The following is a 26462-nucleotide window of genomic DNA, read 5'->3' as shown; positions in this document are numbered from 1 at the left end:
AACATTACAAAGTGTCATTTAGGCTTGGGTCAACAGATTTTGAGAGGATAAATAATTTCATTTTGCTGCAGTTTTCCTTCACATCAATTCTAGTCTGATGATTAGATCTCCAAAATTAAAAATTTGGGACATTTAGAAAAAAAAAACATTTTTATTTTTGGTGCAGTGTTTTAGTTACCAAAAAAAATCCTTATTCTTAGCATAATATTTTAATCCATTGTAAAGCTCCATTGTTGCTCAAAGTATGATAGATATTAAGTGGCATTGTTATCAGAGCTGATACAGCACCAGCACCTCGGGATTGAATCTATTCTGCAGTATTTTTAAATGAGGAACAGAGGTTATGACATCTTCCAAAAATAAGCTTCATCAGAAATGTTTTACTTGAGTCTTTCCTACATATTTTCACAGGACCTTGGCAGTAAAGATCTTAAAAGAGAAAAGATTAGCTTTGTGTGTCAAATTGTCAGAGTGGGTCGCATGGAATTAAAGGACAATAATACCAAGAAATCGACCACAGGGCTGAGGAGACCTTTTGGTGTTGCTGGTAAATGCTTAGCCATGTAATAACGCATATATGGAATCATTTGAAAAAGAAAAAAACAGTTAATTCAATGGACAAGTTTTTTTTACACTTCATTTGGGTTTCTTTCTTTCAGATTTTTCGACCTAGTTAATAAGTTGATAGTGTATATGTGGACTTTAATTCACTAAATGAGCTATTTTAAAGATGAATGCAGCAAAATGTGATAAGAGATTACAGGTACACGATCCTTTATCTGGAACTCTCGGGGGACAATGTGTTCCGAATTTTGGACTTTTCCAGATTTCAGAAAGCCCACCCAAATTGTGCTGCCATATCCACCCCCACCCTTTTCTGGCTGTCCGGACGTCTCCCCCAACCACGGTCCCTCAGCCACCTGGCTGCCAGTCCCCCGGCTACCAGTCCCCACTTGCCGGATTTTGGAGCTTTCTGGATTTTAGATGTCCGGATAAAGGATCGTGTACCTATATTGCAAGGGGATGAGCAGATGTGAGGGATGTTTTATATGACTGATGAGTAAACCCAGCATGAATAGATTGGGCAAAATAGCATTGTTGTGCATTGTAATATATCTGTATTTTGGAATGTATATATTTGGAAGCTCTGATAAATGTACCATTTATTTCATAAAAGGTTGAGCCTAGTTTGGTGTTTTAAATGTGGAAAAAAAAAATCCTGCATATACCCCTCAGTAATAACAAACAAACATAGTTGTTAAGAAAGTTTAGATGTATTTTATCTTTTGACACATGTAATATGTTATATTTAAACTGTAATTTTAACAAAAAATGAAACCATTTGCAGTTTCCATCATAACTCTGACAAATATTTAGAAGCATTTATTTTCACTGTAAAGTAGAATGTGTCAAAATGTAAAGCTGTTTACTGTCTATGTGGATGAAATTTTTAATTTCATAAGGGAAGGACACAATATATAGTGAAACTCCAATAATGCATCAGGTAATATTTACCATTACTCTCCTTCCATTCGCTTGGTGCTCTTTCCCATCCTGGATGCGCCTTCTTTTATTCTTAATTCCTTCCTGGATGCCATTATTCCATGCTCCCTTCCACTGGATGCCTTCACCATGCTTTCTTCCACTCATTTTGAACATCCATTCCACTTATTTTGGGATACCAATTCCCACTCATTCTGAATGCCTATTCTTTTTCTATCTCCCACTGAGATGGGAAGCTTGTTATTATGCTACCTTCCAGTGAGTTCAAGTCTTGCAACAGCAGTTGCATAATTTAAATTCGCTTGAATAAACAAACCCAAAATAAGATGCCAATGCACAAGTCCCCAGGTCCAAATGTGATATAATCACAGACCATAGGAGAGGTAACAGAGGATTGGAGAAAGGGAAATGAAGTTCCCTTGTTTAATAAAGTTAAGAAGGAGAATCTTGGAAATTATTCGCCAGTGGGTCTTGCATGAGTGGTGGGCAAAGTATTTGACAAGTGTCTTCGGCATGTAATTTATGAATGTTTAGAGAAGCATAGTCCTTTCAAGGATAGTCAGCATGGCGTTTTGAGAGGCAGGTAATGCCTCACAAGCCTAATAATGATTTTTGAGGTAGTGACAAAATAAATTGATGAGGATAGGGTGGTGGATGTGGTGTAAATGGATTTTAGTAAGAGATTTTACAAGGTGTTCCCCCCCCCCCTCCCCCATGGTGGTCTCATTTAGACAATCATGAGGCGTGGGCTCCGTGGAATCCTTGCTATGTGGATTCAGAGGGTAGTAATAGTAGATGGAACATATTCTGCCTGGAGGTCAGTGACTAGAGAAGAGATTACTTTAGAACCATAACTATATTCTTCCAGGAACCCACTATCCACTTCATATAATAAAAATAAACTTGCCCCTAACTTGTCCCTCAAATTTTCCTCCCCTCAATTTGTACAGATGTCCTCTAGTTTTTACTACTGTTGACCTGAGTAAAAGGTACTGTCTGTTCACCCTATCTATGCCTGTCATATCTATGCCATGTGACAATCCTTCTTAGCTTCAAAGCAAAAGGCCCTATGTTCTCGGGGATCTATTCTGGGACCCCTACTCTTTATGATTTTCATAAATGACCTGGACAAAGAAGTGGAAGAATGGATTTGTGCTTTAGTAAATGACAGGAAGATTGGAGGTTTCGTGCATGGCGCAAAAGGTTATTATAGGTTATAGTAGGGTAGACAGGATGCAGAGTGGCACATGGAGTTCAATCTGGATATGTGTAAAGTGAAGCATTTTGGAGGGTCAAATGAAGGTGGAGCACATGGTTAATGGCAGGATTTTTTTTTTAAACAGTGTGTGGAAGAACAGAGTGACTTTGGAGCCAAATCTATTGCTCTCTCAAGGTTGCCAAGCAGGTTGATAGGGTAGTTAAGAAGGCTGATGTATGCTGGCCTTCATTCATTGGAGCATTAAATTCAAGAGCCATGGGGAAATGTTGAGGCTCTATTAAAAATTGATGAGACCATACTTGGAAAATTGTGTAACATGAAGGATGTGGAAGCTTTGGAGAGAGTGTAGATGAGATTTGCCAGGATATTGCCAAGAGTTGAGATTGTGTTGTATGAGGCAAGGTTAACAGAGCTCAGGCTTTTCTCTTTGGAGTGAGAAGGATAAGAGGGGATTGAATAGAGCACTACAAGTTTATGACAGAAATAGAAAGGATGAGGAGACAGCAAATACTAGATGACAGTAGCAAATACTAGAGGACATCTGTACAAATTGAGGGGAGGAAAGTTTGGGGCCATTTGGGGTCAGTTTTTTATATAGAGAATAGTGGTTTGCAAAGGCAAATAGCGCCTTTGGAAGACTACACAAAAGAGTCTGGAAAAACATCCACCTGAAGAAACACACAAAGATCAGCGTGTACAGAGCCATTGTCATACCCACACTCTTGTTCGGCTCCGAATCATGGGTCCTCTACCGGCATCACCTACGGTTCCTAGAACGCTTCCATCAGTGCTGTCTCCGCTCTATCCTCAACATTCATTGGAGTGACTTCATCACCAACATCGAAGTACTTGAGCTGGCAGAGTCCGCAAGCATCGAATCCACGCTGCTGAAGACCCAACTGCGCTGGGTGGGTCACGTCTGCAGAATGGAGGACCATCGCCTTCCCAAGATCGTGTTCTATGGCGAGCTCTCCACTGGCCACCGAGACAGAGGTGCACCAAAGAAGAGGTACAAGGACTGCTTAAAGAAATCTCTTGCTGCCTGCCACATTGACCACCGCCAGTGGGCTGATATTGCCTCCAACCGTGCATCTTGGCGCCTCACAGTTCAGCGGGCAGCAACCTCCTTTGAAGAAGACCGCAGAGCCCACCTCACTGACAAAAGACAAAGGAGGAAAAACCCAACACCCAACCAACCAATTTTCCATTGCAACCACTGCAACCGTGCCTGCCTGTCCCGCATTGGACTTGTCAGTCACCAACGAGCCTGCAGCAGATGTGGACATACACCTCCATAAATCTTTGTCTGCGAAGCCAAGCCAAAGAAAGAAGAGTGGGTTCCTGAAAAAATATAGTTAAGGTTCTAAAGTAATCTATTAATTGTGCTAATTAAAAAAAAAAGATTGATATGATATTCTTCAGAAGAAACAGGGGAAATTAAATTCATCAATATTTATTTTGGGATTTAAGGTATTAAGCAGTGTTCTAGATTGAATAACTTGACATTCTTGCCATGGACTGACAGGAAAGAATATTTGAGAGATGGTGAGTTGTAAAGTCACAATCACTGTACGAATTAGTTACTGGTTTAGTCATTTCTTTCTTAAATTTGAATGATGTTCAGTTAGGAATTCAGAATCATTCAAATAATTTTCGTAAGTGTGAATTACCGAGTTAGATATGACACCCAGACACTATCAAAGTAGAGGGTAAATGAATTAAAGACGATAAATAATATGCTGATAATTTAATTCTGTCAAAAATATACATTGAAGATATTAAAGACAAATTGGTTCTGGAAACCATGTATGAATGTCGGATTGATTAGTCAGCCATTGAACATGAATACAGTTGCCTTTCAGTTGGTATCATTTTTTTTTAAACTTTCCAAAGACTACAAATAACCCAAGATTGTGTCATCCAAAAAGTGCTGGTCTCTCAGGACATTTGTGCCACTGAAACTCCAATTGATTGTTTATAATTAACTCTGTCCACATTTCTCAACTTTCAAATAATTTAAGGAGACTTTCTTGTCAAAAAAATAGTTTTCTTTTTATTTCAGTTATGGATGTTACTGACATAATTACAGGAAAAATAGATGATGAAGACAAACAGCATTTCATTCCATTCCAACCGTAAGTCTTAATTGTTCAAATTTTCATTCAAAAACATTTTAGAAAAATTCATTATGGATGTTTTGGCTTTCAGTGTAGATATTTGTTCTTGTGGTCCTCTTCTGAGATTTGGTTCCATTGAAGTTGAGAGCATTTAATTTTAGAATCGCAGTGTAAAATACATGTACTACTGGAATACACACTGCTTTTCAGGATGTTTTTTTCTGAATGTATTATATTTTGTCTATGTTCACTTTTCTCAACGATTTGAGGGTGTTTATGTTTGGTTGAAAATACCGTATCTATGACTATTTTGCTTTCTATAATATTTCATTAATTGTTTGATCTACCAGCATGTTAACTTGCATTTCTTGCAGGAAGATGTGCAGATCTTCATTATTATGGTGCAGAACACTTGCTGTTTTAAGTCTTTGGCTGGCTGCCTGACCAGAACTATGCTTTGACCAGTGCAGCATACCAAAAGACAATCCTGGAGCCCCAGACTTTGCAGTGCAGGATAGTGCATTGCAGAACCTATCACAGCTTAATATTTTGCCTGCATTGGCCCAATGAGCCTCTGTTCTGAGATAAATTGGCTGAATATTTGTATGTGACTTGCTCATTTACCAATTTTTGCAAATGCTCAAAACTTGCTTTTTAACAATGAAAATGTCCAATTATAGAAATGCACTCCAAAAACAAACATCTGCATTGAATTACATAAAATAGAAAGCTTAATCTCTTTCTTCATTGTCCACTTTCTTCCATCTATGGCAATGAATTCATTATGTTTGTTGGTAGCAAATTTTACACTTTAAATGCTGGGAGTGGACTGGTGCAGCAGTTATCCTTTGGTTGGTCCTTTTGACTCATGAATAGCCCAGTTACTGTTTTGTTTACTCTCAGGTTCACTAAGATTCTTCCTCTATATGCTCTCCCCAACCCCATCAGCCCACATTGTATACAATAATCTTTTAGGTAACTCTTTATGAAATGCCTACTGCAAATCCAAATGCCCAAAAGCCCTCTGGTCTCCCTTTTTCTTGCTAGTTACATTTTGAAAGTGGTCAGATATATGCATGAAATACTCTTTTCAATAAAATTGTTTTTCTTTTTTGCTGTTGTTAGTGCTCTGAAGAAAGATGGGCAAACATGATTAGCATTTAAAGAACAAGAATTCCATTCAGGCACAAAAATCAACAAGAAAAGGGATTCATTGGGGCTGGCAAGATTAATCAAAAATTATAAATTAAACTTCTTTTTATTTAACACAACTTTTATGAAGTTGCCAGAAATAGGAGGGTCAGGAGCATTTTTTAACTCAATGAAGGGGGAAGAAGAAATTGATAAAGAAAGGCAATATAGAGCGTGATATGATGTTGGCCAGAAGTAAACTGACCGTGAATCTTGCTCATGTGCATTAAAAGAAAATGGGAATTTTTTTTGTGGAAAATAAATAAATGGCAGAGGAATGACTTTGAATTCATAGAATGAGGCATACAAAACATGCCAGATATATCATAAAATTGTGGGTCGATAGAGAATAAGGAACTGAAGCAAATAATTTAGTCAAATGTAGCACTAGGAAAGTCAGTGAGCTTGAAAACTAATACATTTCAAGATCTTGGTGATTTACATCCCAGGCTTTTGAAAGATGTGCCAACTGGAATCTATAATGAAGGATGTAATAATGGAACACCTTGCAATAAATAATAAGATTGGGCAAGATTTGTGAAAGTAAAATCGTTTTTGACCAATTTGCTGGTGTTATTTTTTTGAGGATGCAACTAATAAAATGGGGAAAGGAGAAGCCAATGGTTGTACACTTGGATTATGCAGAAGGTATTTCAGGAGGATTATATTAGAGAATGTGGAATTGGGAGTAATATACTGCAAGCGTACACATCCAAGGCTTCTCATCTCTTCTTCCACGAATAGACGACTACTTTGGTGCTGCCTCGTGTACCCACGAGGAGCTTGTCGACTTTATCCTCTTTGCTGCCAACTTCCACCCTGACCTCATATTCACTTGGCTCATCTCGAGCAACACTGACCCCTTTCTCAATCTCTCTCTGTCTCCATCTCGGGAGACAAACGCTTAACACACATCTTCTACTAACCCACCACTCCATCAGCTACCTTGACCACACCTCTGCACCCTGTCCCCTGTAAAGATTCCATTCCTTTCACTCATTTCCTCTGTCTCCGATGCATCAGCTCCTAGGACTAGATTTTCCATGCCAGATCATCAGCGATGTCGTGTTTCTTCAAATAACCTGCCTTGGCCCTCACCCATACATCTTTCATTATCTGCACATCTGCCCTGGGCCCCTCCACTCCTCAGCAACAAGGACAAGATTTCGCTTGTCTTTATCTACCTCTCCACCAGCCTCTGCATCCAGCATATCCTCCTCCACCATTTTTGCCACTGGACACATTCACCTCTCCTCCCCTCTCTGCCTTCTGCAAGGAACGCTGTCTCCATGATTCCCTTGTTCACTCCTCTCTCCCTACTAATTGTCACCTATCCCTGTGACTGCAAAAGATTCTCCACTTGTGCCTACACATCCTCCCTCACCACCATTTGGGGCCACAAACATCCCTTCCAAGAGAAACAACACTTTGCTTGTGAATCTGAAGTGGTCATTTACTGCATCCAGTGCTCCCGTTGTGGTCTCCTCTGCATCAGAAAGACTAGACTCCGACAGGGAGATTGCTTTGTTGAGCACATATGTCTGCGACAATAGCAATGATCTCCTACTTTCCACCCCATTCCCTTGCCGACATATTTATCCATGGTCTCATGCACTGCCAAATTAATATGACCCACAAATTGGGGGAAGAACACCTCATATTCTATCTGGGCCTCCTCCAATTGGATGGCATTATCATTGACCTCCAGTTTTTGTTCTCCCCCTCCACCACTCTCTCCATCTTTCCCTCTGTCTCCATCTGTGTGTGTGTGTCTCTCTCTCTCTCCTTTTCCCTGTTTCCTTTAACCCCAGCTCTGCATTCAGAGTCAAACTCTTTCCCCCCCACCCCCACCCGCCATTCAATTCTTGCTTTCCCTTTCTCCTAGGCTCTTTTTTCCATATCCTATTATCACTTTTTGTGTCTTGGTCCTTTCCCTGCCATTTCTTTTATTCTGGCATCTGCTTGCTTTTTTCTTATGCTGAAGAAGACTTCGGCCCAAAACGTTGGTGATATCTCTTTACCTTCTATGGATCCTGCAAAGATCGACTGAGTTCCTCTAGCATTTCTGTGTTTTTACTCTTTCATAATCTATATTAATGGCTATGCTGAATATTGTTTTTTCAAATTTACTGATGTTATTAATTAAGGTTGGAATGTGAGTTTGGAGGAAGCTGTAAAGAGGCTTAAGGGTTATTTTAGCAAATGAGTGTGTTGGTGTAAATGTGGCATATAGAATTAGGTGTGGAAAAATATGAGTATACCCTCTTTGGTGTAAATAACATAAAAGCAGAATTTTTGTGCAATGGTGAACGATTGGGCTGTGCTCAAAGGAACCTGAGTTTATACACAAATTAAGAGGATAGATTTGAGCTTTATCTCTATTATTGGAAGATTTGAATACAGAACTTATAAATATTTATTGCAACTGTACAAGGCCAAAATGAAATCACAGCTGGAGTATTGTGTACCGTTGTAATCGCTATGCAAAGATAGGGTGCATTTGTCACAGAGTGCAGTGACAATTCATTGTACTGGTTCTCTTTCTTCTTTGGCTTGGCTTCGCGGACGAAGATTTATGGAGGGGGTAAAAAGTCCACGTCAGCTGCAGGCTCGTTTGTGGCTGACAAGTCCGATGCGGGACAGGCAGACACGATTGCAGCGGTTGCAAGGGAAAATTGGTTGGTTGGGGTTGGGTGTTGGGTTTTTCCTCCTTTGCCTTTTGTCAGTGAGGTGGGCTCTGCGGTCTTCTTCAAAGGAGGTTGCTGCCCGCCAAACTGTGAGGCGCCAAGATGCACGGTTTGAGGCGTGATCAGCCCACTGGCGGTGGTCAATGGGGCAGGCACCAAGAGATTTCTTTAGGCAGTCCTTGTACCTTTTCTTTGGTGCACCTCTGTCACGGTGGCCAGTGGAGAGCTCGCCATATAACACGATCTTGGGAAGGCGATGGTCCTCCATTCTGGAGACGTGACCCATCCAGTGGTTCTAGGGACAGAGGTTTTGGTGTGTGATAAAAGATTCGGCTAGGTGGAGTTGGTATTCGCTATTGCAGCCATTCTCCATGGGGGTCACAGCACATTTAGGGACGGCAGTGAACTGAAATCATAACACTTTTATGTTGTTTAATGTAGTCGGTAGAAGTATGGCTGAAGTAGTGTATACAGGAATGATGGGAGATCTTATCAAAACCTAGGATCAGGAAAGCATTGGGGTGGTAGATGCTTTTTGTTTGTTGTTGGCAACTGTGAGAGTGGGACTTGGAACAAGAAGAGGAGGGTTTAAAAAGCACCTGGAAAGGTAGGTGCTTGTTTAAATTTCCCCATTGGCTAAAAAGTTAAAGTCAATAAAAGTAAGGGAAGCTCAAGCAGAGTGGCCGTCGTATGAGTGGCCTAATGTAGGGAGTGGCGAGTTGAGACTTTGGCTCAAGAGGCTTAGGCAAAAGAAGCAGAAAAGAAGGGTAAGATTTTCCTTTCATTATTGCTGATTTGGTCTGCGTGGCCCATTATATAATGCAGGAGTGAACAGATATGGCAGTTCAATGCTTCCCCTATAAGATGTGTGAATTCATGAAATCTGATGGTTTTCTTGATGAATACACTTGTGGAGAGTGCAGCTAACTCCAGCCCCTGAAAGATTATATTAAAGAACTGGAGTTGGTTCAATGATCTAAGTATCATCTGTGAGGCTGAGAAGGTCATAGGTAAGACTTTTGAGCAGGTAATTACAACCAGAATTAATGGGTGAACACTGAGAGAGGTAAGGGGAGAAGGAGGCCAATGCATGACCACCCTGTGGCCATTCCCCTCAGCAACAAGTATACCCCTTTGGATTGTGCTGTGGGGAAGACCTGTTTTGGCAAAGCAGTAGCCAGACTTATAGCACTATGTTTGGCTCTGAGATTCAGAAAGGAAGGGTGAACTCTTGTGGTGATATGTAATTACACCACTAGGTCACCAGGGGTCATCCCAGTGACCTTGTCTATAATGCAGTCCAGAGCTACAGTCTAGCCTTCCAGGTTCGCCTTGCAGAGAGACAAGACCTCTTAGTGTACGTATTAGTTTATTAAAGCTGTCTTGTACTCGCACTGCTGGTATGGTTATTGTCAGTACAAACTCAGATAAAGCGACATACATAGAGGATTCAATAGTAAGGGGAACAGGTAGGAGATTCTCAGCCGCAAAAAAAGACTCCAGGACAGTGTGTTGCCTCCTGGGAGCTTGAGTCCCAAGATGTCTCTGACCAGGTGCAGAATATTCTTAAGGGGGAGGGTGATCAGTCAGTGGTACAGATTGATACCAATAACATGGGCAGGAGTGGGGTACAGGTCCTGCAAAGTGATTTTAGGGAGTTAGGAAAGAGGCTGAAGAGCAGGACCTCCAAGGTGGTAATTTCAGGATTACTCCTGATTCCACGAACTAGGGAAGGTCAGGATAGGAAGACAGCGTAGTGGCCGAGGAGATTGTGTAGGGGGCAGAGTTCCAGATCTTTCTTGGAACCTTTTCTTGGGAAGGAATGACCCGTATTAGTGGGATGGATAGCATTTGAATTAGAAGGGGAGCCAATATCCTGGCAGGGAGGTTTGTTAATTTTTTTTGAAAGGGAGATGTTGTGGCCATCACGGAATAATTCAGAGCTTAATGTTCAAGGATTCAAGTGTATAGGATAGGCAGGTAAGCAGAGGGGATGGTATGGGTTTGTTGGTCAGGAATAATATTAAATCATTAGAAAGAAGTGACATAGGATAAGAAGATAGTGAATCACTGTGGGTTGGATTAAGAAATGGCAAAGGTAAAAGGATACTGCTGGCAGTTAAATATTGACCTCCAAAAAGTAGATGGGGTATGTACAACAAATTACAGCAAATGGAAAAGGCATGTCTGAAGAGCAATGTTATAGTTGACATGGGAGATTTTAACAAGTGAATAGATTAGGGAAAACCAATTTGTAGAATCCCTACAGTATGGCTTTTTAGAGCAGTTTGTTGATGAGCCCAAGGGGAGCGGCTATATTGAATTGGGAGTTGTGTAATGCATTAGAGGTGATTAGAGATCTTTGGGTAAAGGAACCATAAGGGGGCAGCAGTCACATTATAATTGACTTCAATTTGAGATTTAACAAGGAGAAACTAAAGTCAAATGTGTTGGTATTTCAGTGGAGTAAAGTGAATTACAGTGGCATGAGAGCGGAACCGAACAAAGTAGATTGGAAGGAGGCAAGGAAGTATGAAAGTAAGGTAGCAAATAATATCAGAGGATTCAAAAGGCTTTTTCCTGTATAGGCAAACCCCACTTTGCGCGATCAATTCATCCAAACTTTTACATGCGTAAATTGCATGTTTAGAGAAACTGATGTAACATTTCCTTCTTTTTTTATATTCGTGCTTCTCACTTAAAATTATGTGTACCATTGACTCATTGTAGCCCAGATCATGTCTGATTTTGACATTGCTTGTACCGTCTTGATATTGCTTAATAATTTCAAGTGTTTCTTCTAAACTGACAGTGATATTAAAAGGAAAAAAAAAAGCAGATTATTTTCCACAATTTCTTTTATCCATATTTAATAGGGGGAAAGACATTGAGCCTGACTGTCATTATTGCATATTTTATTTAGGGCTGTTCACCTGGTCTACTTGTAATTCAAGTTTTCTAGAAAGTCCCAGAAAGATCTCGAAGTACCTGAATAATTGCGCATGTAAAACAGGAAGTGGTCACAGTTTTCCAAATCACAGTAACTGAATTTCTCGTTGATTGAAGTAGTGTATAGTGATGTTTGCATGTATTTAAAGAGTAAAAGAGGTGAGAGTAGATATAGGACCAATCGAGAATGATCCTGGAGAATAATAACTCGAAATGAGTATTTTTTATCAGTATTGACTGTGGAGGACATCAATATCCAAAGACGACAGGGAAGGCAAGGGAGAGCAGTTAGTATTTTAGAAAGCTGAATGGTCTAAGGGTAGATAAGGCACCTGGATCAGATGGTTTGCAACCTTGGATCTGAAGAAGTAGCTGTAAAGATTGTGGAGGCATTGATAATGATCGATGAAGATTGGTAAGAACTTCTCCTTCACAATCTCCATTAGTACTGGAGCACCAGAGGGCTCTGTTCTTAGTCTCACTGTTCTACTCACTTTACATCTACGGTCATGTAGGTGAACGTTAGAATAATAATGAATGGTGCACCAACAAAATCCTTAGACACAATGTCACCACTTAATAAAAGGAAAGCCAGAGGTATACAATCCAGTGATCATTGGGGAATCCGAGATGGAGAGGGTGAACAAATTTAAGTTCTTGAGAGTCACTTTTTTTTTGGAGGATCTTTCCTGGAGCCAACACACCAATGGCATCATGAAGAAAGCACGTCAGCACCTCTACTTCATCAGAAGTTTGCGGAGTTTGGCTTAACACCAGAAACCCCGGCAAATCTCTATCGAGGTGCGGTGGGAAGTGAGCTAACCCAGAGGGGCAGTGGGAGGTGAGCTGAGCCAGAGGGGAGGTGGGAGGTGAGCTGACCCAGAGGGGCAGTGAAAAGTGTACTGACCGACTGCATCATGGTCTGATATGGGAACACCAATACTCCTGAGCACAAAGCCCTCCAAAAGGTGTGGACACAGCCCAGGACATCACAGGGAAAGGCCTCCCCACTTTTGAGTACATATGCAGGGAATGTTTCCATCAGAGGGCAGCAGCAATCATCGTAGACCAAGACCACATAGCATATGGTCTGTTCTCACTTCTGCCATCAGGAAAGAGGTATAAATGCCACAAGACTCAGAAACAACTGCTACCCCTCCACTATCAGTCTCCTCAATGACAAAACTGTGATTAATCTGTGTAATGCTGTCAGTCTTTCACTGTACTTAGTCTGCTCTAATGACATTGGACGTGTATTATCTCTACCACTAAAGACACTCCTCTTGGCTATAACTGTGTATGCATCCATTATCATTCATTATTGTACTACTTAGTTTCTACTAATAAAAGCCATGATTCCTGGTTAACTACACAGCCTTCGATTTCTTCATTAACTGGCACTTCAATTTTATTAGTAATTTTACTTTTGTATTTTGTTTTAAGCATGTAAGCTACAGATTTCTGATCAGTGACCAGGGTGAATTTTCTACCAGCTAGAAAGTGTCTCCAGTAGTGTACTGCTTCAATGATAGCCTGGGCTTTTTCAATGGCCGGATGTTTAAGTTCAGGTCTGCGTTGCGTGCAGGAGAAAAATGCCACTGGTCTGCCCTTTTGATTAAGGGTTTCTGCTAAAGCACAATCTGAGGCATCGGTTTCCGCTTGAATGGGACATCCTCGTCGATGGACAAGAGTGCAGCTTTGGCAATATCAGTTTTAATTCTCTCGAAAGCTTTCAGGGCTGTTGGAAAGAGAAGGAAAGATTTTGTGTCAAACAGGGGGAATGCCCATTTGCAGTAGTAGAAAAAGAATCCCATACACCTCTTAAGGGCTTTTGCGGAGTCTGGTGGTGTCAACTTCTTAAGGGGTGGTTCAGGATCGGGGCAGGTTTCACCCTCGTGAACAATGTAGCCCAGAATGGGTAGTTCTGTTGCATTGAAAATGCATTTACCCTCGTTAAATGTAAGGTTGAGTTCTTTGGCCATTGCTAGAAAAATTTTTAGGTTGTTAACATGTTCGGTCTGGGTCTTACCACAGATAGTGACATTATCCAGATAGGGGAATGTGCTCTGTAACTCGTACATGCTAACGATTTTATCCATCTCCCTCTGAAACACTGACACACCATTAGTGACTCCAAAAGAGGTACCCTCCTAAACTGATATAGCCCCTCATCAATATAGGGTTGTTCACGTTTTATAATGGGGATTTGATGATAGGCTGTCTTAAGGTTGATAGTCGAGTACACTTTATATTGTGCTATCTGATCAACCATTTCATTAATGCAAGGCAGGGGTTAGGGCATCCAAGTTAGAGTAATGGTTAATTGTTTGGCTGTAGTCAATAGCCAGTTGTTTCTCAGTGTGATTTTTCATCACTAGCACCTGGGCTCACCATGGACTCCTGCTGAGTTCAATCACCCCCTCTTTCAGTGGTCTCCGAGTCTCAGTCTTAATAAACGCGCGGTCCTCTTTGCTGTAAAACGGCTCTTAGAGGCAATCGGTCGACACTCGGGAGATAGATTACAGAACAGGGAGGGAGCTTTGATCTTTAGTGTGCACAGACTGCAGTAACCAGTGCGGGGGATGGTAAATGTGGGTAGCGGCCCATCGAAATTTAACACTACACTTTTCATCTGAGATTGAATATCCAATCCCAGTAACACGGGAGTGCAGAGATCCGGCATTACGAAAAGCCAAACATCAGCAAGACAATGTCCTTTCAAGTTCAGAGCAACCTTACACTTGTCCTGTATAGTCTTTTTAAGTTCGCTGCAAGCCATCGATATCCGTCGGTTCGCTGGATATCTCTGCAAATTTAAGGCTTTAGCAACCTTTTCATGAGTGCTGCCGGAGTCTATTAAGCAAGCGACAGTCTCACCATTCACCTCCCCCTTCATAGTCGACCGTTCCAGTCCGGAACAACTCCCAAGCTTTACAGTCAATTGAGCAATCACAGGGGATCTTTGTGTTGATCTCACCTCGCTGTCACTTGAAGTCGATTCAGCGGGCTCATCTGAAGATCCCCCCCCCCCTCTTTTGCAGTCGTCTTCCATTCCAGGGGCTCTCAGATGATTTTTCTTGTCAGTGGGAGTATTTTTCTTATCAGTGGGAGTATTTTTCAGCCTACTTGCTTTAGCAAAGTGGCCATGTTTCCCCATAGTAGCTGCAATTAACAAATCGAACCGGACACTTCTGTCTGGGGTGCCAGCTCTTATTACAGAAGTAACATTTGCCAAGTGTTCATCCCTTCCTCTACTTCAGGGTTCCAGCACTCCTGGGTGTTTCCTTTTCAGTTTCCAGTATTTTGTGGGACCACATAGCACTTCTCAGTGTTTTGGCTAGCGTGACTGCTTGGCGATAGGTCAGAGGCTCTATTTCTAATAGAGCTTTCTGATGGATGTAACTGGAGTCGGTTCCATTAACTAAAGCATCCAGCTACAAAGCATTGCGGTGTCGTTCCACATTGACTGTCCTGACATCGGATTTGTTTGCCAATGAGTCAAGAGCCAATGTGTAGGCAGTATCACTTTCCCCGGGTTTATGGTGTCTAGACAGTAACTGGTGCTGGGCAAGTACCACATATTTGTAAATGCCAATTTGCAATTATTTTTGAGCAATCACTATTCTCTTGATTAATTATCTTGTGTTTTTCTTGGTATCCATCTGTCTTGACCTTGCATTGGATTATGAAAGCCATTTGTTGCATTTTTTAAATGATATTTTGTGGATCCTTTGTAATGTGCAATCTCCAGACTAGCATTGGATGATGCTGTCCGACATAAGCAGCTGAACATATCCTCCCATTTTTCATCCAGGGTAGCTGGGGAGAGTGACTTCCTTCAGACTGTGATCAATAAAGTCATTGCTGCCAAGGAAATAAATCACAAGGGTCAAGGTAGGTTACAAAATAAAACTGTTATTAAAATATACTAAAATGTCTTTGTACTCAAACAAAACAATCTTATTTCTAATAACTTTACAAATGTTGCAGTAATTTTAATACAAAAGAATGGGAAAAAAAATATTCTGGATAGAATGACCTATTTTAGTAAAATTCTTCCTATTGTGGCAAGTTTTAAATCTAAGATGAACTGAGGTCCAAAGAAAATTATTAAAAAAAAATGGACAGTAGAGTTGTTGAAGTTCATTATCATCTTGCTGTACATGTACAACCAGATAAAAAGTGTTTCTCTAGCCCATCATGCATATGCATACGCACATATTGATTACATATATTCACAAAGATAGCAGGTAGTTGCTATCTTAAACTTCACCAACATGGGTTGGATCCTGGCCTTGGCACTGTCTGGCATTTGCATGTTCCCTTTGCAAAAGCTCAGACTTTTCAGGGTGCTTCACTTCTAAAGACATGGTAAATTATCCAGAATTTGGTGCTTGTTGGGAGAATTGGCTTGATGGACACATGAGCGAAAATAGCTGACAGGTAATATGGGGAATGACTTTATCTGGGACTGATGGACCCAATCACCACCATCACATGTGAAAATATACATCTATGTTGGATAGAAACTATAATGACCTGATCATTCTAAGTACACTTTCTATTGCTCTGGGTGGAATTGCATTGCAGTGATTGGTGCTGTAATTCATATTCCAATCACTGAGTTTTAATAATCATAAAAAAATTGCTTTTGAAGGGAGGTGGAGTTCAAATGTTATTTTTAAAAAAATTAGCACTGGATAGCAATTTTATTTGTTTGATTGAAGCAGACGAGGAGAAAAAGCAGATCTGTCTGTACTTTCTGCACTGCTAGGATGTGGCCCAATGCAAATGAGAAGAATAAGAGCTTGTATTCCACCTGCATTCTACAATCCAATTGAATTTTCCAATTTCAGATCACCCTCACCTTTTGTGGTGTTCAAGTTCAAATTTGTTGTCACAGTCCATGCATGACATCACACACAACCCTGAGGTCTTTCACCTTTGGGCCAGGATTTCTACTTACCAATAGTGCAAAAGACTGTACTCACAAAAAGATACACAAAAGAGGAAATATATCAGGGAGAAATGTAAACATAGAAACTAATGTCAACAAACTGACTCTGCCATACTGAAAATAAATATTCAATAATAATTAATGTGCAATAGTCCTTAAATGAATCTCAGTTTGTTTAGAGTCTGATGGTGGAGAGGTAGCAACTGTTCCTGAACTTGGTGGTATAAGTCTTGTGGCACCTATACCTCTTTCCTTATGGTAGCAGTGAGAACAGAGCTTGTCCTGGGAGGTGTGATTACTTGATAATTGCTGCTGCTCTCCAACGGCAGCATCAATGTAGAATTCCTCGATGGTGATTAGAGTTTTGCTTGTGATGTGCAGGGCTTTCTGCTCAGTTCCTATATCAGGCTGTGATGCAGCCCGTGAGCACACTTTGCACTCCACATCTAGAAGTTTGCCAAGATTTCCGATGTCATATCATACCTCTGTAAACTGGGGAAATAGAGGCGCTGACGTGCTTCCTTCATGATGAAATTAGTATTTTGGGTCTCGGAAATGTCCTTTGAGGTAGTGACTCTCAGGAATTTAAAATTTGCTCACCCTTTCCACCCATAATTCCCCCAATAATCACTGGATCGTGCACTGCTAGTTTCCCCCTCCTAAAGTCCACAATCAGCTACTTAGGTTTGTTGACGTTGAGCATGAGGTTGTTGTTGGTGCACAAATCGGCCAAGTTTTCAATCTCCCTCCTGTATGCTGGCTCATCGCCTCTTTTTATACAGCCCATTACCGTGCTAACATCAGCAGATTTGTAAATGATATTATTGTTGTACCGAGCCACGCAGTCATGGGTTTAAAGCGAGCGGAGCTGGGGACTAATCTAGCAGAACTGTGATGCTCTCGTGCTGATGGTGATTGTGGAGGAGATATTCTCGCTAAACTGCATTGATTGTGGTTTGGAAGTGGGAAAATCCCGAATCCAATTGTGCAGTGTGATACTGAGGCTCAGGTCTTGCGGGATAATGGCTTCGTCAATAACACTGGTCAACAATTTTTTTCCAAAAGGTTTGCTTCGTGAAAAAAATTGGGGATTATGTTCAACAACTTCAAGCTGAACACAAAGATAACTTCAGGTTGCTGTATCTTGTAGGAAGTTGGAGAAACATTAAATTAACTTTCATTGAATTTAGCATTAAATGCACTCACCACAAATGTAACCGAATGTATCGCGGCTGCTGCGACTTTGATGAGATATTTCTGCTGTATTGAATCCCTGAAGACAATAAATGTTATTGTTTTGTATGCTCACTATTTTATTGCCTGAAGAACATGAGCATCACCATTCATTCAATTTATATCAATGTAATGCACAGCATCTGTATATGTCAACTACTTTTAGAGCCTGTCTGCATATAATCTGACTAAGCATGCTCAGGCCTAAGACAACTTTTACATAGCACCTGCACTGACTGCCTGCCTGTGATCAAAACAGCTTGCTTTGTGGTCAATGTACAAGTAGACAAAAATACGACAGGAAATCACAGAATAGGTTATATCTAAAAAACCGTACATGATAGGAAAGTTTTAAGGTGATTTTTGTGACCAGTGGCCCAAAAATGCATAAAATGCACACAAAAATGTTCAAGAAGCATAATCTTCGTTGTCAAGTGTAATGAGCATCCTGATGTGTACGACTTTGTTGTACATGTGTTCAGGTCTTTGTGCAGAGCCATTGCAATGAATCTGCCATAGACCTGCTGGTGCGATAGGCAAATTAGAATGGATCCAAGTCACTGCTCAGACAGGAGGTGATATGCTTCAATACCAGCCTCTCAAAATGCTTCACTATTGTGGATGTTAGTGCAGCTGGTTGGTAGTTGTTTCAACAGGTTACCACACTCTTCTTGGGCACGGGTATGGTTTGGTGGCCTGTTATCTACCTGTCACCAAACAGTGTTTGAAACAAGTGGGTACCACGGCCTGAGATATCTGTAAATATATTGGCAAGTTGGTCTGCACAACATTTCAGTACTTGGCCAGGTTCTTGGACAGATTCATACTCCTGAAGGCAGCCCGCACATCATCCTCAGATACTGAGGGTTCTTCCTTGTTCTGGTGGTCTCATTGGGTGCAAAAGGCATTGAGTTCATTTGGGAGTGAAGATTTGCTGTCTCCTACTGTTTTGTTTCAAATTGTGTTATTTAGGCCCTGCCACAGCTTGTGGTTTCAATTCTCATCCAGAATTGAAATTTGAAGCCCCTCATTTGTCCCCCTGGTTTTTCAATAATTTTCTGTGTTGTTCAACATGGAAAATCAACAATTCATCTACTGAGGGAGGATGATAGGTTGTAATGAGGAGGAATTTTCATTACACTTGTAATCTGCTACTTTGATACTTCATGGAGTTTGGAGTCAATGTTGAGGATCCCAGGCATACTCTCTCCAGCATGTATATTACTGAGTCTCCACCTTTGATGTGTCTGGCCTTCTCATGGGGTAGGATAAACTCAGGGCTGGAATTAGATTAAAGTAGCATGTTGCCTGTGAGGAACAATTCTGTGAAGTGACAGTTGAGCTTTTGCTTGATCCAATTGAAGGGCGGCTTTTCAATTTAGATGTAATTTCCATGAATTTTGTCAGGAGGATTTTTCATAAGTGAAGGAGTCTTTTTAGTGGTCATAGAGTCTCGGCTGATTCCATGTAGTTGACTGTTTTTTGTTTGTTTGTAAGTAACAGTAATAGCACAGTCAATGACCTGTCATGATTCTTCAGAGAGTCTTGAAGCAGAAAGAATGCAACTGTATTAGGTATTCCAGACACCACCAAAAAGTGAAAGGGAGATGAAGAAGCAAATCTGTCAGATAAATTACAAAAATATGAAAGAAATCTGTGGCGTATTGGGGAATTTTTCCAGTCGATATTTGAGTGAAGGGCAAAAAGGGCGGACTTTACAAATTAACTCGTGAGAAATTATTTGATCAATATATTTCATCTGGTTCTGGGGAATTATGTGGGCCAAGGGGAAGACTTAAAGATCATTCCTGGAAATATTTAAATGTATAATATGTTACATGTTTAAATGAATAGATAAATCATGTTTGAGTTTAAAAAAAATACTTTATTCAACCAGGTTTGTGGGCTACAATGAAACTGCTCTTAGGGGATATTCATCAGATTCGAAAAGATTTTCCCCACTTGATTGACAGAACCACAGCAGTTGCAAGGAAAATGGGGTTCCCTGAAATAATAATGCCTGGTAAGTTTGAGAATGTGTTTTTTGATGTATGTTGCTTAAATCTATTTTTATTTATTGTAACTGCATTAACCTTTGAAAACATAGAATGAGATAATAAATAGCAGAATCATTTCAATGATCAAATTGACCAAAATTGACTTTATGTACAATTATTTAACAATTCGTATGATCAGTCATGATCGTATTGAATGGTGGTGTGAACTCAAAGGGCTAAATGGCTTACTGCTGTACTACGGTAATTTTTATAATTCTATGAAACCAAGGGCACACAACTTTGAGTACAGACCCAGTTATACATATAGTATACAAGTAGCAGAAAGCTTTAAAATTGACATGATTCACTGAGTGTATCATTATATCCTGATAAGTTACCCAAATTCTTTTTTATCTATGGTCATGCAAATATATTCACAGAGTTGATGATCTGTACAAAATGAAGGGGGGGAAAGTTTAGGGGAGACATCAAGGATTCATTTTTTTTTACATAGAGAGTTATGTGTGCCTGGAATACATTGCCAGGAGTGGTGGTGGAATCTGGAATTTAAGAGAATCTTAGCATAAGCGTCATCTGGTTCTGAGGGATTTAAACGTGTGTGAGAGTTCTATTATCAACTCACTTTCAACTCTATGCAGTTCTTTTGCTTGCTGCATGACTCATGCGACTACAATATTCAATATATAACATGTTGGTTACACACTTGTCCCCATTGTCTGGTGACTTGTAAATGGTAACCCTTTGAACCCTTTCCATCTTAGATCCCCCATCTGAACAGAAAGACTTCTCTGGATTGGGGGGTGGGGGTGGGGTGTGAGATGCCTCTTTTGTAAAATGACCTCAGGAGGAGCAATCGTTCCACCTTCACCCCCCTAGCGACACCACTGTGTGGGGGATGGGCCACACCTTCACCACTTACTGCACTACCGAGAGCACCTCTCATCTGATGAGTTAATTTTGCTGCCTCATATGTTATTACAACATGAAGTTTCAGTGAGACGTTTAAGTCTGGAATTGATTTTAAACTGCTCATTTATTGAATTAGGAGTATATTTCAAGTTAGAATTAGATGGAATGCGTTATTGTTTTTGGGTGTTCCCAAAGCAAACTTCCCTCTTAGGTGCAGTAGTTAATTTTGTAGGCCTTGTACTTCTCAAGTTAATTTCTCAACTTTTAAAATGTTTATTTGTTTCCAATAATTTTCGAAAGAGGCCATAACAACCCTAAGAGCACTGGCTCTCAGACCAGATCCATTACCCATCTTGCTTCCTGTTGGAATGATTTACTGTAAACAATCAACTTATGAATGGACACACTTTGGGATATGGAAGGGAAATCTGAGCACCAGTGGAATATCCTTGCAGTCATAGGTAGATGCCACATAGACAACATTGGATGTAAGGATCAAATCTAAGACATTAGAGCTGTGAATCTACAGTAATGCGTTCTACATTACTCCTTTGCCTGACGGTATCAAATTTGCTATGTAATCTGCAAATATAAAGATGTCTGACTGATGTTGCTAACAGCATGCATTTTGTTATTTGAAAATGCATGCTTGTTAACTTAACAAATATGGTGCATGAAGAAATCTTTTATAAGTAGAATAGACTGATATTTATTGATCAAGGCCTAGGTTATGATTACTAGTTTATTTTACTAGCTGGGGAACTAATTATTTTTGACTAAGATCTGTCTATATTTGTCATTGTGACATTTTTTGAATTACAATTGTTTTAGAAACTCTAAATGCTGAGGTTTTATCACTATCTTGCATTTCTTTAGTTGAAGGATAATGTTGCTTTTCTGGAATATAGTTTTATATGAATGGCGGTTATCATAGAATTTTTTTTAAAAAGGCAAAAGTGGTGGAATATTTGGTTAATTTTTAAACTTTTATTGTCATGTTATAATACAAAAAAGTGATACATATGATGTATGTGAACTTTGCCTGCTGTAAAGACTAACGAAGAGTCACCATTAGCATTGGCTGACACCCCCAATAATAAAAGATAGAGAAGCAAAAGAGAGTTCCTTTTGAGACACTGTGCCCAAGGATTTACCTTCAGTGTTCCTGCAAGCTCTGCAGCCTCACAGACTCCCGTTCAATCCATCGGCAACCTGAGCTCCAGATCCAAACATCCGATGTGATCAGTAAGCTTTCAGCGGCCAAGGCCCTTTGGGGGGCCCTTCAGGAGCCCTTCTTGCCCTCAGCACTATCTTGAATCCCAGTTCTCATTAACTGTTTCTCATGAGCCATTGTACATCAGCCTGCAACCTGATGCAATTCCTTCAACTGCAAGGAGCCAGCAGCCTGTAGCCTTCGTGAGTCCTTCGACCATAAGTCGCCAACAACGTGCAGCCTGTGTGAGGCCTTCAGCTGTTGACCTCCTCGCTGTTCTGCTGCCTTGGTTACCTTCCTGTAGGGTCATCTCCCAGTCTTTGCCTTCTCAATGGAGGGGTATTCCCTCGTTTCTGGTGCCCTGCGCCATCTTCTGCTCCCCTGGAGTCTGCAACATCTCGTGGTATGCTATCCAGCTCAGGCGTTACCATCTTGGGCACATACCTCTGTGGTTACAAGACGTTTAATATAAAAAAAACAATGGCTCCTCTAACAGGCTGCTTGAAGTCTGTACAGAGCCTTTGATGTCACAACTGGGTAGTAAACCCTATGGAGCCTCACTATGTCTCTGCTCCTCACTCTCCCAGGTCTGCACCAGAGCCAGTGCTGTCATTACAGCAGTATTGCCATTTTTTAAAATGCTTCTGAACTTACTTTTGAAAATTTAAAATCATATAACCTGATTTTAGGATGTCTGTAAGCCAAACAAGCAAGGATAGCAGATTTAATACGCTGAAGACATTTTGTGAACTAGATGAGGAATTAATTATCAAATATTTGTATTGCTGAGTCTGTGCTAAAATTGTTCATGCTACAGGAGGATCTTGCATTGAATTGAAGTGTTCTTAAAAAAAAAAAATTGCAATTGCTGAGAATTGTCTTTTTGTTTCTTTAAGGTGATGTTCGTAATGACATCTATGTTACGCTAGTGCAGGGAGAGTTTGACAAAGGGAATAAAACAACTTCCAAGAATGTGGAAGTCACAATGATGGTATATGATGAAGAAGGCAAGCGTTTGGAGGTATGACTATTCTGGATGATCTATCTATGACACAGTAAGGTTTTGGATTTTCATATTGAGAGCACTTAAATTTTAAAGACTTGAATGTGCTTGCTTTATGCCTTTTTAAAAAAATTTACTGTGGAAATACTTTTCTGAAATTTGGCTCTAATGTTAACTTGAAAATAGACCAATAATTCTATGACAGTTATAACAATCTTGTAGATACTTGGTCTTGTGTTGTTCTATAATGTTTCAGTTCCTCAAACATTTTAAAATGGCTTTGATTCTGAATTGACATTTTCCCTTTTTTTTTCCCCAAAAAAGAACATAATATTTCCTGGTGCAGGAGATGAAGGTATCTCTGAATACAAATCTGTTATTTATTATCAAGTAAAACAGCCGCGATGGTTTGAGACAGTGAAGGTATGTTTCTTGTTCTAAGCTGGAACTGCACATGTTATAATATCCATATTCAATTCTCAAATCTTACCTCAATTATATAATAATCTCAATTTGTAGGTGGCGATTCCTATTGAAGATGTAAATCGCAGTCATTTAAGGTTCACATTCCGACATCGATCATCTCAGGATTGTAAGTTTTAAAAATGATTATAGCTTCATATTATTGATCAAAAAATATAATTCAAAACTTATTTTGCATATATATTATTATTTTAAATTTCATTGTTTTTATTTGGAATAGCATTATCTCAACCATGGCCATCTGCATTAATATCAAGGATACATTATTTTCAAAGTGTAGATTTAACTCTTAATGGTGTCCAGAATGAATCAATTTCCGAGTGATAAAATTGGCAAAAGAGTATGCAAATAGTTGAGGTCAGAATGAATAAATGCTAATTGGGGGATCAATTAGGTATGTTTTTAATTGGTTATAAATCAAGATCAGAACTGGCCAGCAAAGATGCAAGACTTGGTTATGTTTATCTCTCTTTTGCTTTAGATTGCGACATAAGGAAGGTTTAAAAAATAATAGTTTTAATCAAAACTCAATCTTTGGCTTGGCTTCGCGGACGAAGATTTATGGAGGGGGTAAAAGTCCACGTCAGCTGCAGGCTCGTTTGTGGCTGACGTCCGATGCGGGACAGGCAGACACGGTTGCAGCGGCTGCAGGGGAAAATTGGTTGGTTGGGGTTGGGTGTTGGGTTTTTCCTCCTTTGCCTTTTGTCAGTCACTCAATAGAGATTTTAAAAAAACAAAAACTGCCTTTGAGGATTTGTGATCCAGTTTTTGTATCTGAAGTTCGACATTGTGCAAAGATCTCCTCTCTCCAGTTTCTGCCTCCCTTGGTGGTCGCACATGCTGTCTGAAATGTCACAGCTTTAATGATCAGTATTAATTATCCTCATCCCCTGGACATAACTTTATCACCACCACTATTTACTGAGCCGGACAATTAGGTTTGTCCAAAATTATTTTTGATGATGTAACCAGTTGATCAAATGCAGACATATCAACAACTACACCTTCCAAATTTAAGATGATTTAAAGCAAGATACAGCTCCAATTATTCTTCAGCATGAAAGAATGAACAGTTCTTTGAACAGTTACAATGGATCCGTGACAATGAACTCATTAAAACTGCTGATGTAATCATCAGAAAGTAACTTCAAGAGTTTCCTCTGTATAATGAGGTCCAATAACTCACCCATTGCTATTTTCCAAAGGAATCTTCCCTGAATATACAGTTACTAGTGCTGCAGCCTTGTAGTCCAGCAGCCCAAATTGGATCCTGACCTGGGTGCTGGGCGGGTGAAGTTTACCTGTTCTCCCTGTAAACAAATGATTTCACTTGTTACTCAGGTTTTTTTTCTTCATTACAAATTGTGTGGTAGGTTCACTGATGCCTGGAATTTACCAAAGTGCAACTGAGTGTCAGGCGATCAGGAGTCAATAATCATCTGATAGAGAAAAGATTATGGGGAAGTAAATGGGAAATTAGACAAGGTGTGTTTTGAGACTTGACATATACTCTGTGGGATATTTGCCTCTTGTACCATATGAAATATAAACTGAATAGCAGTAAGATAGTACCATCACGACTTGCACTATGCATTTGCCATATGACAAGTGAAGGGACCTTTGAGACCTGTTTTCTAAAAGCAAAGGCATCTTGCATTGAATGACAGTTTTTTAAAAAAACTAAATGATTTGGATATTAAGAGTTGGAAGGATTAGAAAGATTCCACGATCAAATGCACATTACATTTTATTTTTCTTTAATAGACAGTTTTTGAGGCATTGGAAAGAAATATTTTGTTTGGTTAGAAAATTTACACTGGTACTTAAGCTTTTTTTTCCCCCATAAAGCCATGTAAGATACTGTTTTACATATCGAAGTGGTGATTTAAACTGTTTCTTCTTTTTTTTAATCTAGCCAAAGACAAATCTGAGAAAATATTTGCTCTGGCATTTGTGAAACTTATGAGGTTCGATGGAACAACGTTGAGAGATGGAGAACATGATCTTATTGTATATAAGGTATGCTGGTTTATAAAAGTATATAATTGCCATCAATGAAGCAACTTAAAAGGTAGACTGAATTAGTGGTTCAACATGTATTTTGAAACATAACACATTATGGAGTCTTAAGTTTTTCTCAAAACAGTGGGATGCCAAAAAGCTTGAAGATGCATCACTATATTTAAATCTACCAGCAACCAAACCAGCACTTGAGGAAAAAGGCTACACAGTGTCTGGGAAAAATATGCATAGTTTTGGAAACTTTGCCATCAGCAAGGACTCATTTCAGATTTCTACTTTGGTCTGCTCCACAAAACTCACCCAGAATGGTAAGATGTTAAAAAGAAAACTTGTGTTGCATGCAATTCACTTAATCTTAGGATAAATTTCACTGATGATTTTTCACTTTTAAAAAAAAATTCTTGTCTTCGAATTTTTCCATAAAAATAGTCATTTATGCGTTGGAGCGACTTGATGTAAACAGAGATCATTTTGTTGGGCGCCTTTGCTTTGTCTGCTGCAGTGGCGGGGACTTACCAATGGCCAACCATTAACCTGCCAACATTTCCATAGTTTCACGCACTGCCAAAATGATGCCACGCACAAGCAGCACCTTGTATTCCGTCAAACAAGATGGTATTAACATGGACTTCTTCTGTCTCCATTAGGCCCATCCCCTGTCTGTCTTTCTGTGCATCCTTCTGTCTCCTTTCATCCAGCTCCCATTTCCTTCCTTCTCCAATCAGAGAGCTGCCATCTCTTCCTGTCACTTCTCAGCTATTTTCTCCTCTGCCCTCCCAACCTTAACTGTCTCTGTCCTCATTTTTTGGTTGCATGCTTGCCTGCTTTCTGCTTGAATGGTTCAGCCCCAAAACATTGGTTATATGTTTTTGCTTCCTATGGACACTGTGTGACCTGCTGAGCTTTTCCAGTGCTTTAATGTATTAAAGTCCTTTGTGTTTAATGTGTAATGTATTAT

At 40.0% G+C, this 26462-nt stretch overlaps 1 protein-coding gene across 6 annotated transcripts in view; it reads left to right on the top strand.

Moving 5' to 3' along the window:
* Positions 1 to 26462, top strand: part of dock1 (dedicator of cytokinesis 1) — a 354235-nt gene that overhangs the window by 60340 nt on the left and 267433 nt on the right. For all 6 annotated transcript variants that reach the window (XM_069899676.1, XM_069899674.1, XM_069899675.1 and 3 more), the window contains exons 10-18: positions 412 to 547; positions 4785 to 4857; positions 15481 to 15560; positions 19754 to 19879; positions 22893 to 23017; positions 23324 to 23422; positions 23519 to 23591; positions 25398 to 25501; positions 25629 to 25812. In XM_069899676.1, the coding sequence (XP_069755777.1) occupies positions 412 to 547; positions 4785 to 4857; positions 15481 to 15560; positions 19754 to 19879; positions 22893 to 23017; positions 23324 to 23422; positions 23519 to 23591; positions 25398 to 25501; positions 25629 to 25812 (1000 nt within the window). The remainder of the gene's footprint in view (positions 1 to 411; positions 548 to 4784; positions 4858 to 15480; positions 15561 to 19753; positions 19880 to 22892; positions 23018 to 23323; positions 23423 to 23518; positions 23592 to 25397; positions 25502 to 25628; positions 25813 to 26462) is intronic.

The sequence above is a fragment of the Narcine bancroftii genome, chromosome 10 (assembly GCF_036971445.1).
Source record: "Narcine bancroftii isolate sNarBan1 chromosome 10, sNarBan1.hap1, whole genome shotgun sequence".
Lineage (NCBI taxonomy): Eukaryota > Metazoa > Chordata > Chondrichthyes > Torpediniformes > Narcinidae > Narcine > Narcine bancroftii.
Note: the sequence above shows the minus strand (reverse complement) of the source record. Positions and strands in the feature narration are given on the sequence as shown.